Below are 19,150 nucleotides of genomic sequence, written 5' to 3' on the forward strand. Positions count from 1 at the left end.
CATTTGGAGGTTGTCAAGAACCTACCCCTGCATTAAATTCACCCTTGAATGTTCCACCACAGGTCGGACCTGCTCGGAGAATACCAACGACTGCTGGTCCATGCCCTGCCTTAATGGAGGTTCATGCGTGGATCTAATCAATGACTACATTTGTATCTGTCCATCCGGTGAGTACAGTCTTCCACCGAACACCCGTGTTTTTGAGCCGTATACACACAGCCATCCTCGCCTGATTTGATTGATTGGGTTCAGAATGAAGGGTTTCGCCTTTGAAAAATGACAGTGTCGTAGTGAGGCCTGCCTCCTCCTGTAAGTAATCGTTCCTCTGCATCCATTTGAAAGAGCCCACTTATGAGCTTGTGCAGACGTGTGCATACGCAGGGCTGTTCATATTCGTCCTTTCTAAGAACCATGGCCTCCATCTTCCATACATGATAAAGATGTGATGTCACCCCACCTCAGGGTAAGACAGTACAGCAGCGCATCAGTGTAAATTTCCCACTGCTGGTTAAAAGGACTCCTCTTAAACCCGATGGTGAAAGAAAACAGGCGAGCATCCTGTCAGGTTTGAGTTCCGTAGCCGCTGCGCTTTCGGGGGCAGATGTGATTTAGGTGCGCTTGATCTTTTTGGCTTCTCAGAAATTAAGTTAGGTAAGCCGGATGTGATTAGGTCCTGGTAGAGTTAACAGATGTACCAGGAAAGGGCTTACTCTGGCCTTCTTCACAGTCTTTACCCCCTTGTTTTTCACCTCCTCCTAGCTGCCCTGCTGTGTTGTCGATTAGTGGCGAGGGAGTCGAGTGGGTTTTCTAGCAAAAATGGAGCTTTAGCTGCAGTACATGGTTGACGAATGGCAGCACAGAAGTTCTAGTTTTGGGAAATGGCCAAACAATATAGCTTTTGTGAGAATTCGCAACGTTTGGGCCCGAGTCGTAAATCATTACAAAATAAAAGATTGTGACAGCTCAAGCTTTTGATGCTGAAACACCAGCTATTTCTGACCCCTATTTTTTAACCCTTTACACCCTTTAGAGTTACTTTTCAGTTATTAATCCTACTGCTGAAACTATTGTGAATAATTAGTTTATTGAGGTCCCACAGGGCTCTATTTTGGGACCTATGAAATTGATAATAGTAAAATTACTAAAAATAGTAATGACAATTGTTAATGACAGTAATAGATGCATGACAATGATCAAGTATGGGCTCAAATACAAGGGGCAAATCTAAGGGATTAATAACATGTGCCATTTCTGAATATGGTCTATACAGGACATGCTCAGTTTTCTGCCCGGGGTAAAATATTAACAGTCCGCTGGTGCTTCACCAGAGGTCAATCAGGGACGATGAAGTTGACCCAGTGGTTCTGTTCCCAGCGGAGGCTGTTTATCCAACATGCTTATGTGGGGCTCACATGAATGTAACATGGGCTAGGTGGGATCAAGGTGGGCCTAGGTGTCCCAATACTTTTGTCCATTTTCCTGTAGTATTTGGATCTTTATCTCGTCTAATTAGCAGTCAGAGCTTTTGTCTTAATTATTTGTCTTCAGAAGTTTGCTTCAGGGTTTGTACATGTGTTGTTACTGGGACCCGGTTGGGCTTCCCGACTGGGCACAATCGTTATAGCCAACCCTAATTTCACCTGGGACCTATGTAGGCTCCATGTGCCGTGTGCAGCCCAGATGGGGTCCATGTTTAACCCCTCCTGGTCCCATCACTGACCCAGGTGGGCATTCATTTCTGGTCCCTAGTTGGGCTAACCATACAGGCCCCCATGTGCCTGGGATAATACACTTAATAAATAAACTAATCAAGACACCACTATGAGGGCAAAATGGCAGGGACTCTGTTCCCCTTGAAGCTACAACTTGCCTGAGTTGCAGTATTGGAAGACAGCTTGCAGACGGTTCTTTGAAGAATCTTGTAAAATGTATAAATCTGTAAAGCACCAAAAAAGAGTCAAAAAAGTCTCATTGAATAATCTGCTGCTATTAGCCTTTTACTATAGCACTGCTTTTATGGGGGCCCACCCGGCCTCCTTGTTTTTCATGGTCCATATTTACATATGACTTTACCTATTGTATTTCTAACAGGGCTATTGTGTGCTTAAGTATTGCTGCTCCCCAACTGGGACTTCAGTACCTCATTGTGTTTACTTCATATAGTAAATCCCTGCTGTCCAATGAAAAACATGTACATCCATTTTTTTTGTCTTTTTAGCTTTCTTCATGATTTGAATGCTGTAGCTGTCTGGTCTGTACACTATGTAAATACTTCTGGATGAATGGACCAATAGAAATGCTCTAAATGTAGCAGTAATTGACTCTAATTTTACATTAACGTTCATTCAAAATTAGGAATATTTTTGCCCTCTTCTGTAAAGGAGCATGTAGATGCATGTTTTTCATTTGACAGTGATGATATATTTTGGAGTGATAATAATTGAAAGTGTAGTGAAATGAAGTGACCATTGCCTTTTTAATATATATATATATATATATATATATATATATATATATATATATATATTATTTTATTTATTTATTTATATTTTCTTAAATTTGCATCTCTACGTGTTTGGCAGTCATTTTATTCCAGGCATTTCATCAAACAAAGCTGAGGTACCTGAATTTACAGACTATGAATGGCATAAAGTCCCAACAGCAATACAGTGAAAGACTAGTGGAGAGCCGGCCGAGACATGAGGGCTGTGATTGGCCGTCGAGGTTATTATTTCACCATAGTGATTTCTGAATGCTCTCAAAGTTCAGATATTAGTACTGTGTTTAAATCTGAATAATAACTTATTTTATTATAATTATTATCATAATTTCTTTGTATTATTTGTCTGTTTATACCTTTATTATTTATCTGTTTTTGAGCAGTTGTCATTTCTTTAAATAAATAAATGCTCTAAATATTAAAATTTTTATTTGGAATTTAGGGGAAATGTTGTCCATGGTTTATGAAATACAACGCAAATGTTAATAACCCTGAAACACACTGCCTATAAATGGTAAAACTAGAGAAACTCATGTAGGGTGGTCTCTTTTTATATATATATATATATATATATATATATATATATATATATATATATATATATATATATATATATATATATATATATATGGACATGGACAACATTTCCCCTAAATTCCAAATTAAAATATTTACTATTTAGAGCATTTATGTATTTGCAGAAATTACAACTGCTCAAAAACACCTGCTAAAGTAATGCAGAGAAATGATGAAAATAATTATATTATATCTTTTATATTATATAACTGCTCAAACAGCTGTGTATGTATATATATATATATATATATGTGTGTGTGTGTGTGTGTGTGTGTGTAATTCTGTGGTTCTAATTCCTGGTAACATACAAGCAAAAACGAAAGCTTAAAACAATCAGCTGAAATTGTTGCTACCAAGAACTAATTGAAAATTAGGAATCATTTGGCAGAACCTGGATATGCATAATGGGATCTAAGGCGGCCACTAAAGAATCAATTGTGAATTATGAATCATTTGGAAGGATCCCAGGTCCACACTTTCACAATGTGTAATTAGGGTTTCAGTGGGGTATTTTTTAGAACGTCCATAATAGGATATCACTTTGTAGATACTCAAGCTGTGCATAATCAATCCTCCACTATAATAATAACGTTTCATCATCCTCCGAGTGCTGCGCCACTGATTTCCGGGAACCCTTGATGAATATTTACTGGTTATTTATACATTTATGACTCCTGTGTTAACATTTAAGGCTACAGCGTACATGAAATATGCAGTTCTATGGTACGTGCATATGTGCAAATGTTTGTGGAAACACCCCTTCTAATGAATGCATTGAGCTACTTTGCTAAGTTCTTGCTGACACAGATGTGCAAATGCACACATACACGCACACACAGGTAAAGGTGAAGGTGTTACTGTACTATGTACAGCGAAATGTGTCATCTGCATTTAACCCATCTGTGGTAGTGAACACACACACACACACACACACACACACACACACACACACACACACACACACACACACACACACACTAGTGAGCTAGGGGCAGTGAGCACACACACACCCCCAGAGCGATGGGCAGCTAACTCCAGCACCCAGGGAGCAGAGAGAGGGTAAGGGCCTTGCTCAAGGGCCCCACAGTGGCAGCTTGCCGAGCCCGGTTATTGAACCCACAACCCTGTCATCAATAGCCCGGAGCTCTCACCGCTGAGCCATAGAGGGGTATAAAGCCCCCCCCTCCCCAGTATTGAGCTGTGGAGCAGTGGAAGAAATGTGTTCTCTGGAATGATGGATGGTGGAGCTCCATACAGTACTTTTGGGATAAGTTGGAGAGTTGGGCATGATGAGGTGGGGTAGGTGGGGTTTGATCATCCTGACAACATCTTGACTGCACTAACCCCGCTCTTGTTGCTGAATGCAATCAGATCCTCACAGCAATGCTCCTCCAAAATCTAGTAAAAAACCCACTCCAACTCCAAAAGCAGGATAAGCTATTTTTGAACAACCAAGATTTCAGAAGAATCCACGAATAAGCAGGTGTCCCAATACTTTTGTCCATTTTCCTGTAGTATTTGGATCTGCATCTCGCCTAATTAGCAGTCAGGGCTTTTGTATTAATTATTTGTCTTCAGATGTTTGCTTCAGTTTGCTCCAGAAGGAAAACGGAGATGCACATCGCTCCACTCCTCCAGCGGGAGTGTGTGTGTGTGTGTGTGTGTGTGTGTGTGTGTGTGTGTGTGTGTGTGTGTGTGTGTGTGTGTGTGTGTGTGTGTGTGTGTGTGTACGGAATGGTGCATCTAATTATTTTCCAAATGAGTTTTGTTGTAGTAGACGCAGTATCAAATGTAGCTTGAAACTCATCCCTCTCCGAATATTGCTGTGATGGATGGCTTGCTGGTTGATGTTGCTTTACTGTCAGTTTCGGTGGCGGAATATCCACGCGCTTTAATTCTTCAGCTAACAGCCCGAGTTTTTCTGCCTCCTCTATAATCATTGCAGTCAATTACACTGTCAGATTGAGCACCTTAACAAAAAGTTGTGACAAAATATGGACTCCCTCTTGCTTTATTACCTCAATTTATCTAAGAGTAGTGCATGGAGCATTGAGAACGGATCCTTTCAAATGCCCTGGGCAAGCTTAATGACTGGTAAAGCCAAGGGTTGAAAGGATAGTTCATCCAAGCTTTGCTAACAAGGCCAACAATGAAAGCAATGCTTCGAGCATAACATACTATATTATGCTTGATATTATAGACAGCGTGTGCTGTGTACTTTACTTCTAGAGCTTTTGGCTTTTCCACTAAATAGAAAAGACAATTCATGGTACACTATAAAAGGACTAAAGTATTGGGACACCTGTTTATTTATATATTACTTTTTCCGAAACCAAGGGTATTAAATGTTTGTGGACACCCTTAATAATAAATGCATTAGGTTATTCACCCGTTGCTGACACAGATTGCCTAGTTCCTGTAGAAAAGTATAGCCAATAGAATAGGACTCTCTAAAAGGGGATAAGCATGAAAGCATTGACGCCATGCTGCCTAATGCCAGGTGTGGGCTAGAGGGGTAGCATTGAGCTGTGGAGCAGTGAAAGAACTGTTCTCTCTGGAATACTTTTGGGATGAGTTGGGGATTAAGAGGTGAGGTGGCGATCAATTATCCAACATCCTGATCACACTAACTCCGCTCTTGTTGCTGAATGCAATCAAAATCCTCACACCAATGCTCCTTCAAAATCTAGTAGAAAGTCTTCTTCCTCAGTAGAGACAGTTACTCCAACAAAAGCAAGATAAGCTCTTTTTAAAAACCTTGCGTTCAGAAGAAACAGTGAACGAGCTGGTGTCCCAATACTTTTGTCGATTTAAATTACACTCTGAATATGCTGCTATAAAACAGAAAAAGTCTTTAATGCGCCGTGGCAAGATCGTCGCAATAGCCGCCTTCGCTTGTGCCAGCATTAAGTGTGCATAATGCATTTTTAAGGTGTGTTGAGACAGTGGCTGGCTTGAGCGCGATGGCATTGTAAGGGGGCGGGCGCGGCGCTCCAGTGCTTTGGGCTAATGAAAGTAACTCCTGGCTGTGGGTTGGGTCAGCAAGTCCCATTTGGACAAGGCTGCACGGTAAGTATGACATTCCTTCATGCAACATTAACCTCCCAGTGAATTGCACGCGCAATTGGTTATTAAATACCGCTCCCGTGATTTGGTGGAAGCACTCGCCGTCCATTAATGGCTCGGTGCATAATACATGATGGAGGAAGAGAAGCTTTAGGCCGCAGGAGCCTGTGAGGATGATTTGTTGAGGCTCAGTGTTTTACTGATGATTTGTTTGCCAGGAAGGCTCTTTTTAATATTATTTTTATTTATTTATTTATTTATTTTCACCCATTTTCACCCCAATTTAGATTGCCGATTACCCAGCCCATTCATATTCTCCCCAATCACATGCAATGCTCTCGACACTGGGAGGGTGAAGACACACACCTGCCTGTCTATCCTGCTTTTGTTGGAGTAACTGTCTCTACTGTCCTGGGAAGAAGGCTTTCTACTAGATTTTGGAGGAGCATTGCAGTAAGGGAATGATTGCAGGTAGTGACCAACAATAGTGTTGGTAAGGTTCTGGATGTTGGATGATCACCACCTTACCTCATCCCCAAAATTACTGGATAGAGCACCATCATCATTCCAGAGAACACAGTTCTTCTACTTCACAGTTCAATGCTGGGGGGCTTTATACCCCTCTACCCCTTATTCACTATCCCCTACATGTGAAAACCCAGCTCACTATATAGGGCACTATTATAGGGTACGGAATTCAGCAAGATAGTGAACGACTTCCAACACCTCTTTGTGTTCCAAAGAATTCCATAAATAACCTGCCCATCAGTCTTCCTCAGAGAAGCTCTGTACGAATCTTTAAACCAAACAACACAATGAATTATGGGTATTCCATGTCCATTTAGTGTGTGTCGTTTGCACACTGTATATCACAGTGCATTGTGGGATTGTTACAGTGCATTCAAAATACAGCACTACGTTTTCAGTCACCATTACAAAATTGCAGAACACCCAAAGTTATACACTAAATAGGACACATTGTCGGACACCGCTACAGTATTTAGGTCTGCTTTGGCCGTTATACTGCATCTTTGAGGAATTTGATGCCAAACTTGGTGAGGTCTTGGATTTTAGGAATTCGGGCTCTGCAATCTCCTGCGAATGTGAAGATATTCAGAAATGCTGTAGGTGCTTAGAAAACCCTAGATTTTCAAAAATATCCAGACATCAGGCCTAGGAAAAGTTACCTTGCATACATGAAATGTTATGCTAACATACAGGAATTTTTTTTTCTAGCTTATCAATCAACTGATTGGCTGATCCAAGGTCAAGAGTGTAAAAAGCATTGTTTCTCGACTATTTAATAATTTGCATTCATGTAGAAATGGTATGGGTTATAAGAAGCCAGAGGCAAAAAAAGCTCAGCCCACTTCTACCCACTGCGTTTTTATGTTTGGTTAACCTGTTCTCTTACTCAGCTTTTTTATTTATTTACTTAATCTATTATATATACATATATTTCCTAACGATCTGCCCAATGATATCTGATGAGATGTCAAATTCTCTGCTCTCATTGTGCGCTATTGACGCGGAAACCCAGGGACATTTATTAAGGCTGTAATTTGTTCAATTATCGAGCAACACGCATTGGTCAGCCTTATTTACCGCAGGTATCGAGCGAATATTAGTTACCGTGGGTGGCTGTGTTTTATTTATAACAAAGGCTATCGACGTGCTCATCCATCAGGGGCTTGCAGTCAGTGCACTGAGCTTGGCCAGACAAATGTGATATGGATCAGATAGGCCGTGGTGAGCCTTCGTGCCGCAGATGCGGCCTATTAGCATACCGGGCAGCAGGTAGACTGCCAGAGGAAGAATCAATGGCTTCATAAATCTGCAGGCCGAAAGGACGTCTTTACCTAATAAAACATAAAACGGCCATAAACGACGTCGGAATCTGGAAACGCGAGTTCCTTTTACAGCTCGGCTAACAAGGCTTGAGGAATTTGTCAAGGAGAAAGAGGTGCATTAAGAAAAGAGGTACATGTGTATTATACACTAAAATAAAGGTGCCAGGTGGATTCTCTGGTGCCATGCCACTTAAGGGTCATGTTTGCTTCCCTGAAGAACTTTTCAATGGATAGTGGATGGGTCCACTGTTGTTGTTTTTTTTTGTTTGTTTGTTTTTAATATATCTACCGCATACCATTGATTTGATTTCATTAAACAATGACTGAGCAGGTGTCCCAATACTTTTGTCCATATAGTGTACCTCCTATATATTACGGATTTGGCTAGGTAACGGTTAGTTTAATTGAATTCTAAGTATGTTTTTCTGAGCTTCATTAAATTAGAACGGATGCAATGCATTGCTATTAATGGCTATGAGTACAAAGAAGTGTTGAATTCAGCTCTTCATGCATTGCCCAGATTTACATGCAGGGATAATTAAGTCTTTCTATCTTTGGAAGTTTGAATTCAAGCAATTAGCAATTAAAAATATAAAAGTTTAGAACACAGATATGCCACCTGGAAGACTCTTCTATGCCTGTTTTACTGAAAAATGCAGCTGGTCAGTTTTCTAGAACTAGCCCACCCATGATGTGCAACGTAGCATGCACTTTATTAAGAAGATATCTCATTGTCATGTAGCTCCTGGCTCTAGTCTCACTGTGGATTGGATAGTTGATTCTTATTTGATGATATTGTGATAGCATGATAGTTTATGTCCAAATAGTAGTGACCAGCATGAGGGTATTGACCTGCTTGTGAAAGGTCTTCATGTCCAGATATTTCTCCTAAATGTGCAATTAAGCCAATTAAATTCAAATCTACTCAATTTGACTTGATTGAATTCAACTTCGTCATTCTACTAATACAGGGTTGTGCAGTACAACCCAACCCTGCTAGGCTAAATCTCAGTGCAGAATAGTAGGATATATAAATGTAAATCTGTGCATGTGAAGATGTGGGCATGAAGGCTGTCTTAACAGTAAGATATTTAAATGGATTAAATATGTAGAGCAGCAATGGATGTGCTGTGCATGTAAAGGAAGAGTAAAACAGGAAGTTCAGGAGTGCATGCTGACGTAGACCAGTCTTGTGTTGGCGTACAGTGCAGTAATGAGTATAGCAGCTAGTGCTCAGGTAGTGAGAAGAGTACACAGCTCATGTACAGTAGAGACAGTTTCAGTTAAAGTGCAGAGTGCACACAGTCCCAGAGCAGGTGGAGCTCAGTGTGGATATGATTAGTGAACTGGAAGGATCAGAGTAATCTGTAGCAGTCTGTGTGCTTGTGTGTATTCAGGCTGAGGTTGTTGTTGAGACCATTTTAACAGCATGCGGGAAGGGACCCCACTCCAGCGGACTAAGGCGTGGTCAATGTGATCAGAGGATCGCTGGTTCATATCCCGATCATGCTGCTAGTAACGGGGCCCCGTAAGAGTGCAATTGGCCTTGCTTTCTCTAGGGTGGGTAGATGGCGCTATATCCCCCACATCACATTCGTCATCACCGGGGATGCAACACTTGCCTCTAGGCGCGTTGGTTGTTGAAAAAGAGGTGTGGCTGGCTGCTCACGTGTTGGAGGGGGCGTGTGTTGGTCTCACCCTCAGTAGTGTCGGGGGTGTTGTGTGTGATGGGAGGGAGAGAACACGGGCGGGTTGGGTAATTGGCGATCTTAATTGGTGAGATAAATAAAAATGTGGGAAGATGCACAGTTTGCACAATAGATTTGAATATTCTGAAGAAGCCAAACCTTGCCCAGTGCCAATGCATGTGTCAGTTAGAGGAGTTTCAGCTTTTGGCTGTGTACTGTAAAAAATTAAGAAAAATGAAAATCTCACAATTTTAAGGCAACATGTTATTCCAACTACACTGGTCATTAAGATACGAACTTGTTAAGATCATGTTAAGATAACTACACAATTCCTCTTTGGGCAATAACTGTTTTTGTGCTAAAGTTGCTTTTAATATTCATTATTTGCCTAAATATTACAGCACACTCAGTTGCAATGCAAGCCTAAATACTGCAGTACTCAGCCAGCATAGTCCTCCTCAGCAGTTCAGAAAATTGTAACTTGCTCTTACAGCCTTCAGTACTGAAGTCAAGCAGACAATTATTACATAAAGTGTAGGCTATGGGGAACGACTACACGCTGCTGGTACTTAAGGGGTGCGGAGTCATGCCCAATATGCAAAAAGATGATGCCAGGAGCCAAAGTGGGAAAGTTTAAGCCATGTTTTTCCTGTTAATGCAAAGTAATTCAGATTTCCTCATCTCAGTGACTCCAAATCCCATGTCAGGCTGAGGAACTACAGTGTGGAGCAGTGGTTCCTCTCAGCCAACTGAGTGTCCTGGGGATCATCATCCAGCAAGCTAAGCATCATCGAAAATGTGAAAAACGTGACAACTGGATGCTTCCCACTGTCCTCAGAACCAAACCTCTGCTTGTATGATGTCTAAGACAGGCTCTCATCTACGTCTTTATTTCTTTAGACTTCATCTCCAGGTTCATCTTCAGACCTGGGAAGATCACTTGGAGGCTAGTTGAAATGATTGCACCGTTTATGAGCAGGGAATTCACCCAAGCAGCAAGGAGATGGAGAGTCCAGCCCATTTCGTATCATTCATTCAGCCCTGCCCCTCGCCAAATGAAAACACCATCTGCAGCTGAGAGATGATTGTACAGTGGTTCACGCCACCGTATCAATAACCACCACTTCATTACTCTGGTTGCACTTATTCTTTGACATGTGTCAGAATGAGAGATTGTCCGTGATTCCTTATGTAAATGAAATCATCCCGCGATGAGCTTCACTTAAGCGTGCACCTTCTCAAGGACGAGTCACTATCTGCGGTCTGTCTTTCTGAAACGTTGCCTGATATGCTGCCAGTGGATCTGTAGTGGGAATGTATGGAATGAAGCAGAATGTGAATGAGCTCTGGGAATGCTCCTTGCTGTTATGTCATTTGTCTGCATCATGAACGGCTTCCATTTCAGTTATCGTTTGTTATTATACCGATTTAGAAAATGCAGATTTAGAATAATGGCAACATTTGTTATGTTCCTAGAGTTCCTTAAATACCATGTTCCTTATTAATAAGACATATGCCTCAATTAATTTCCCACAGGTCTCATGTCTTGTTTAATTTGTAAGTGGCTAGTGTGGTATTACCAAAATGTTACGTCAGAGTTTCAGGCCAGACGCTCGCCAATGTAAAATGGAAGAATGGGTTTAATAACGAGGAGCTTGTGATGGTTAACAGAGGACGATTTGAGGGCAACCAGTGCAGACATGGGCAAGACTAGAGGCATAAACTGGAAACAGAAGCAGCAGTCAACACTGAACGAGCAAACAACCAAGCAGCCTAAACAGAAGGACAGACCAACCAGGAGAACCCAACCCAAAAACAAGCCAAGACCATCTCCAAGATAACCAACGCAAGAGAGCTAGAGCCAGTCTGCAACAAGAGAGGTTGGCAATGCTCCTCAAAGTGAGCAAGTTTATATACACAGGTTTAAATTAGACACAGGTGAAAGGCATTAGTACTGTGAAGATGGTCAATGAGAAAAATATGGAATTATGGGAGGTGTAGTTGCTTGATTCGATTCGAGAAAGGCTGGAGCGTGACCCAGGAATATAGGAAGTTGGCCTATATTAAGGTTCCTATCGGTTCCTATGGCCTACATTAAGGCCTATGTTGATGTTTATTGTTACCAATTGAAAACTCTCGAGTTTCTTAAGGTTTAATCTGGGTGAATCTGACCTGTTTCAAAGCAAAAACACAGGAACGATATTTTTGATCATATTTGAAGCTTGAAACTTTTTTTTTCTGCGGGGTTTAATTAGTGTAATTGGTGGTAGTGTTTTTTCACATTTAATTATGTTGAGGCCTGGAAAAAAAATAGAAAAATAATGTTTTCCCCATCAATCTTTTCTATAATATAATAATAAGAAAGTGTAAACAAAATTTTATGTTTTTCCTTTTTAATTTTTTTTTTTTTTAGAAAGTATTTAGACACTTTATTCAATTTAGCTCAGGGAGTCTCCCATTTCCCTTGGTCTTCTTTGAGATGTTTCTGCAACTTGATTGGAGTCCACCTGTGGTAAATTCAGATGACATGATTTGGAAAAACTGACCATCTATATCAGAGCAAAAATCAAGCCATGAGGAGGAAAGATTTGCCTGTAGAGCTCAGAGACTGGATTGTGTGGAGGCACAGATCTGGAGAAGGATAAAAAAAACTGACGCAATAAAGGTTTCCAAAAGCACAGTGGTTCTCCAATAGGGGAATAAGAAGAACTCTTCCTACAGCTGGCCGTCCTATCAAACTAAATAATCAAGGGGAGAAGGGCCTTGGTAAGAGAGGTGACCAAGAACCCAATAGTCACTCTGGCTGAGCTCCAAAGGTCCTGTGTGGGGATGGGAGTAACCTCCGGAAAGTCAACCATTTACATTTACATTTATGGCATTTAGCAGACGCTCTTATCCAGAGTGACTTACAAAGTGCTTTGCTATTTACCCAAGAAAAGCCTTAGCTAGTTAGAATAGACTAATAATTCAAAAGATACCTCCAAGCTTAGACATTACTAAACGCAATACAATAAGGCGACCATAGAACTATTCCAAGTACTCTCTGAAGAGGTGGGTCTTCAGTTTGCATCATTGCAACGCTCCACTAATGTATGCTTTATGACTGAGTGGCCAGACAAAAGCCTCTCCTCAGTAAAAGACATGAAAGGACCTAAAGGGCTCTCAAACGACAGTCAACTTGAGATTGTCTGGTCTGATGAAACCAGGATGGAACTTTTGGGCCTCACTTCTAAACCTCATGTCGAGAGGAAACCAGGCACTGCTCATCACCTGCCCAAAACCATCCCTACAGTGAAACATGGTGGTGGCGGCATCATGCTGTGGTGGTGTTTTTCAGCGGCTGGGACAGGGAGACTGGTCAGGGTTGAGGGAATGATGAATGGAGCAAAGTACAGAACTCTTCGTAATGATAATCTGATCCAGAGCACTCGGGACCTCAGACTGGGCCGAAGGTTCAGCTTCCAACAAGACAATGGCCGCCTAAGCACACACAGCCAAGACAACACAGGAGTGACGTTAGAGTGACCCAATCAAACCGAATCTCTGAAGAGCCCTGAAAATGGCCCTCGCAGTCCTCATCCAACCAGACAGAGCTTGAGAGGATCTGTAGAGAAGAAAGCAGAAAATCCCCAAATGCAGGAGTGCAAAACCTTGTGGCACCATACCCAAGAAGACTGGAGGTGGTAATCACTGCCAAAGATGCCTCAACTAAGTACTGAGCAAAGTGTCTGAATACTTATGTCAAAAAAAATGTTTGACTTTTTTGCTGAAAACAAATTGGTTTGATGGGGAAATTTGAGGCTGAAGGTTGCATATTATGTATGTATCTAGGGGGTATAAATATCAATTACAATAAACCTTGATTATATACATTTATATGAATTGAGATGATAAAAATAATATTTATAGAGAAAAACATTTGTTTTAGTTACTTTCTAAACCTGGATAAACATGGGTCAGTTTCCTGGAACTGGAAATATTGTTCCATATGGTTTAACATCTTTTTTTTTTAGATAATATTGGTAATCAGCAATCCCATGAATCCCATTATAATTAATATTAGTGCCATTTCAATACTGGTCAGGATATAGTCCGCGTATCAACCCAGTCAGTTGTACCGAAGCGAGTTCCGTTTCCAAGTCTCTTAAAAGGAACCCTACTCCACAAAGCACTTCCAATCCCTGCGGCTTTGTTATAAGGCCTCTTTATATGAAGCCCCTTTGATATTAAACTTTGTAGTGCATCAGTCCCCCCTGAATCCTACAGTATACAGTATGCAAAGCAGACTCCCGCAGAGGCACCTGTGTGGTTTTAATCAAATCGAACGATATCAAGCAAGACCCCTTCAAACCTCCGTGCTGCACAAATGGGATCAGTCAGTCGCTAATACCTTGCAGTCTTGCAGCACAGTCTCCTGCCTAAGCACTGTGGAGCTGTCAGAGTTCTGGTGGGGGCTCGGGCTTGCAAGGACTGGGTAATGATGTAACTTCAGGTGGAACTGACAAAGACTTCTCTCCAAACTTCACTGGGTCTCCACAGGGGTATGCTGTTCTGCTGGATTCTAGGGTTTGTGAGGTAATTTGAGGCTCGTCTTCTGTTCACCTTGAGCCGAGGTGGTCCAGATACTGTACTCAAGGCTGTTTTGGCCAGAGACCATGGTTCTACTAATCTGTGATGCTCTTTGTTGCCACCACATAGGAGATGGGCAGCTGACTTCATCCAGTAGTAAATATGTGGCTTTTGGTAAATGCTCATATGCTGTTTTACAAGCATTTTTACCACCCTGTTATTTTACCACCCTGTTATTGTACCTTAGAATGAAGCACACAGATTTTCCTTTCATTTTCTGCATAAAGCAGATCAGCAGAACGTTATAAAACATTGTTTATAATATTGGTAATAATAATTTAAAAATCAAATAAATTCTTTAATAAATAAATATAATAGTAGTAATAGGTTTGTGAGGTAATTTGAGGCTTGTCTTCTGTTCACCTTGAGCTAAGGTGGGCTAAAAAACTGAGGCTGTTTTGACCAGAGACCATGCTCATATTCTCTTTAACAAGCCTTTTTACCACCCTGTTATTTTACCACCCTGTTATTGTACCTTAGAATGAAGCACACAGATTTTCATTTAGTTTTCTGCATAAAGCAGATCAGCAGTAGCAGCATTAAGCTTAGCTTAGCCTAGCAAAAACAAAACATTGTTTATAGTAATAATAATTAGAAAATCAAATAAATAAATAATAATAATGTTAGGTTTGTGAGGTAATTTGGGGCTTGTCTTCTCTTCACCTTGAGGTAAGGTGGTCTAAAAAACATTGTACTCGAGGCTGTTTTGACCAGAGACCATGCTCATATTCTCTTTAACAAGCCTTTTTACCACCCTGTTATTTTACCACCCTGTTATTGTACCTTAGAATGAAGCACACAGATTTTCCTGCATAAAGCAGAACGTTCTAAAACATTGTTTATAATATTGGTAATAATAATAAAAATAAATAAATAATTAAATTAATTAATTATTATTATTAATAATAATAATAGGTTTGTGAGGTAATTTGAGGCTTGTCTTCTGTTCACCCTGAGATAAGGTCTAAAAAAACTGTACTCGAGGCTGGTTTGGCCAGAGTCTATGCTAATATGCTGTATTAAAAGCCTTTTTACCTCCCTGTTATTTTACCACCCTGTTATTGCACCTTAAAATAAAGCACACAGATTTTCCTTTCATTTTCTCCATAAAGCAGATTAGCAGTAGCAGCATTAGGCTTAGCTTAGCCTAGCAATGTAGCAAAAACTAACAAAACATTGTTTATAGTAATAATAATACAAAATCAAATAAATTAACAAATAATAATAATAATAATAATAATAATAATAGGTTTGTGAGGTAATTTGTGGCTCGTCTTCTCTTCACCTTGAGCTAAGGTGGCTAAAAAAAACTGTACTCGAGGCTGGTTTGGCCAGAGACCATGGTTCTACTAATCTGTGCTGCTTTTTGTTGTCACAATGTAGGAGATGGTCAGCTGATTTCATCCAATGTTTGGTTCCTTAGCACTGTTGCCTAATCTGTGGGTAGAACCCAAAGATATTAGGCTATTACATTTGGCCTAGCTTCGAAGCTGTGTTGGGAGTGTACATACAGTGTCCACTGATTCCTTGGCCTTCATACTAATCAGCTGCATTTTATACTGACCTGAGATTAGTTCACAGCCTTTTGTCTGAGCCGGTCAAAGCACAACTTTGATCCAGGAACACCACAGCCTCCACAGCCTCCACTAAGCTGGACACTGGCCAACGGCTAGACATTGTAAATGACCAGACCGAGAGAGCGATCTGTCAGTTCGCTCCGAAAAATAGCCTCATAAGACTGATTGCGAGACAGATAGAGGACGTTGACTGTAGCCTGCAATGTTGCATATATATGTGTGTGTGTGTGTGTGTGTGTGTGTGTGTGTGTGTGTGTGTGTGTGTGTCCTCATCTGCGTTAGTGCGTGTGGCAGTCTAGAAGGCAGTATTTGGCTTTGATCTTGGCCGTGGCTGGATTTGTCAGCGGCCTGTTTAAAGTCATAAATCAGAGCGGGGATGACTGGCTCTTATTAAACATGATTAAATGATCCAGTGGGCTGAGGCCGCATGTGCCCGCCGAGCTCTCTGAATCAATAACCGCTCTGTAAAGCTGATTTTGAGTGGAAAACAAAGTCATACAAATCCTAATTGGCTATGGGATTCAGCAAACCAAAGGGACACCGGTAATGATCCTGATTCTGCGCCCGCAGGCTCTGGCGGTCCGTTCCATGAGGTAAATCGAAACCCGTGCGAATCGACGCCGCGCCAAAACGAGGCTGTTTTTGTGGAAGATGGTGACAAATACAGGTGCTTAAGCCCAGAGGGAGAGTCTGCCCAGCTGTCTGGATGTTTTTGGGCCCCTGACAGTTAGGGAAATTAAAGTAATACGTCACCCTAAACTGCTCATATTGGTAACAGTGGATGGAAGCTAGTGAGGAACAGAAAGGAGGTCTGAATGATGCTGAAGAGACTGCTACTTATAACCATTAGCATTCTGAATGAACATTTTCCTTTAAAGAAGGAAATTTGTTCAATAGTTTAACGGTTTGATGGAGAAATAGTAAGTATATGGCTTCGTTTGGGCTGGAAAATGCTCATATGCTGTTTTACGAGCCTTTTTACCACCCTGTTATTTTCCCACCCTGTTATTGTACCTCAGAACACAGATTTTTCTTTCGTTTTCAGCATAATTAGCAGTAGCAGCATTAAGCCTAGCCTAGCCTGGCAATGTAGCCAAAACAAACAAAAGGTTTTATTCTTTATAATATTATTATTATTATTATATTAATAATTTTTTTTTTTTTACAATAGAGTATTGCTGCCTTTTATAAATCCTCATTCTTTGTAACCTGCCATAGCAACCGGCAATATTCATCGGCTTCTCCATGATACATGACTTACCTCCATATGATGCTGGAACCAGTCAGCTAGCGTGCCTTAGCTTTTAGCCTTCTTAGCTTCACCTCCATATTCTCTCAAAAAAGCCATTGCGTACATAGCCTGATAGTGGGCGGGTTTAATGTACATTTTGGGGGTGTAAATATAAGAAGTCAAGACTGTGATGTAACAGTTTGGGAGTTTTGGACTTGGCCTGTATTGCGGTTCTGCTGGATGTTCTTCTGAAGACGTTGACTGTTTGTTGGGTACCAAACTCTGATTGTTCAACCATAGCAAAATAGTAACTTTTAGCTCAAGTGCCCATTTAAAAAATATCCTTTTTGGCATATACCCAACTGAAAGCTATAGCAGACTATAAAAGTAGCCTGCATGATCCTAACAGACCCCGACTAGCTTCAGTTCACTGGTGAATAAAAGTCTATACCGCTAACATGACACCAGTACCTTTCATTTCTTATTCTATTCGTTAACATTTAACATTTATAAAGCATTACTCTCAAATATGACCCTGTTTTCATGCAAGTCTGCATGAAAACTGAAACATAAACGAAGGCTAACGCATGCTACATTACAGATTAGCCTGCAGTAATGCTAACTAGCCAGTTTTATTCATTAGCTTTGCATTAATTTGCATTTTGAGTGAAGTATCTCATGTAAATTTGATAGTGTTGGTCTGAGTAAGCGGTGATTTATATAATATAAATCTGTTGGATTTATTTTATTAGCCCATGCTGCTGAAGATATCGACAATGAATGTATATTACATCAATCCATGTAAATTTCACTTTGAATGATGTGTGTATATATAGTATTAATTTTTAGTCATCTTAATTTTCAATGCATTTTATTCCAAGCCAATTTGGAGCATTTCTATTGGACCATTCATAATGATATTCTGACATAATGTATATTTACTGTCCAATCTAGTAGCCCATGCTGCTGAAAATATCCAGCCAATAGCGTCCTATGAGCGCCGATTAAGGACTAGCGAATGACCAACACCATCAAACTGTGCTGAGTCTCTGACTTTACATCTACAAGGTGGACCACCAAGATAGGGGTGTCCTAATAGAGAGTGGACAGTGAGTTGACAGACAGACAGACAGACACTGTGTTTAAACACTCCAGCAGCACTGCTGCGTCTGAGCCACTCATACCCTCAGCATAAAACACACACTACTAACACACTCGCCACCACCATGTCTGTCAGTCAGTGTCACTGCAGTACTGAGAGTGCTAAACCACCACCCAAATACTACCGTCTGCTCTGTGGCGGTCAGTCCTGTAGGGTCCTGAGCATTGAAGAACAGATTGAACGGAGGCTGATAATAGAATATGCAACCAAAAAAAAGCATGGGGGGCTTCCGAATGGTGTAGTCGTCTAAGCATCCACACTGTCATCAGGAGATTCCAAGTTTCGGGCTGCTATAGGGTGCTGAGTGGTGCTGATATAGTGATCAGGATCTCACAGCCCAATCCTGACCATGTAGTGACCAATCACATGTCCTAAACGGCTTGCATAACACTGAATCACTGTAGGCCCGAGTTCTCACTTTCAGAGTTTAGGATGGCTGGAATCAATCCCCCAAGTATTTTTGCTTCTGATGTTCTGAAATCAATAACTCTGATTAATCGCAAAATTACAGCAGCAGCATCTTTTCTCATCTGCTTGGTTTTGATAAAGCCGACCTGCTTGTTAACCCTCCAACGTCCCCACAATACACACACACACACATACACATCAACATTGTAAATTACTCTGAGTCATTTACGTCATTAAATTGAGGGGGGGAAATAAATCCTCGCAATTTGCCAATAATTTCTTGGCTCGACCGATGCCCCTACCTGCGAGACATACTGCTGATTAAACCTTGATTGCAGACGAGGACTGCTATGCATTATTAATGAACTCGAGGATAATTGTCAAATTTTATGACATGGGGAGAGGTGGAAATTGGTTCCATGGTCAGTTTGAGGAATGATGAGAATTTGCCCTGCGCCGATGC

General features: G+C 41.0%; 1 protein-coding gene across 1 annotated transcript in view; it reads left to right on the forward strand.

The window, feature by feature from the left end:
* The window catches only part of eys (eyes shut homolog), a 334,776-nt gene that overhangs the window by 57,283 nt on the left and 258,343 nt on the right, over window positions 1-19,150 (forward strand). The window contains exon 11 of the mRNA XM_072669909.1: window positions 63-167. Coding sequence (XP_072526010.1) covers window positions 63-167 — 105 coding nt within the window. The remainder of the gene's footprint in view (window positions 1-62; window positions 168-19,150) is intronic.

This window comes from Salminus brasiliensis, chromosome 24 (genome assembly GCF_030463535.1).
Source record: "Salminus brasiliensis chromosome 24, fSalBra1.hap2, whole genome shotgun sequence".
Taxonomy (NCBI): Eukaryota; Metazoa; Chordata; class Actinopteri; order Characiformes; family Bryconidae; genus Salminus; species Salminus brasiliensis.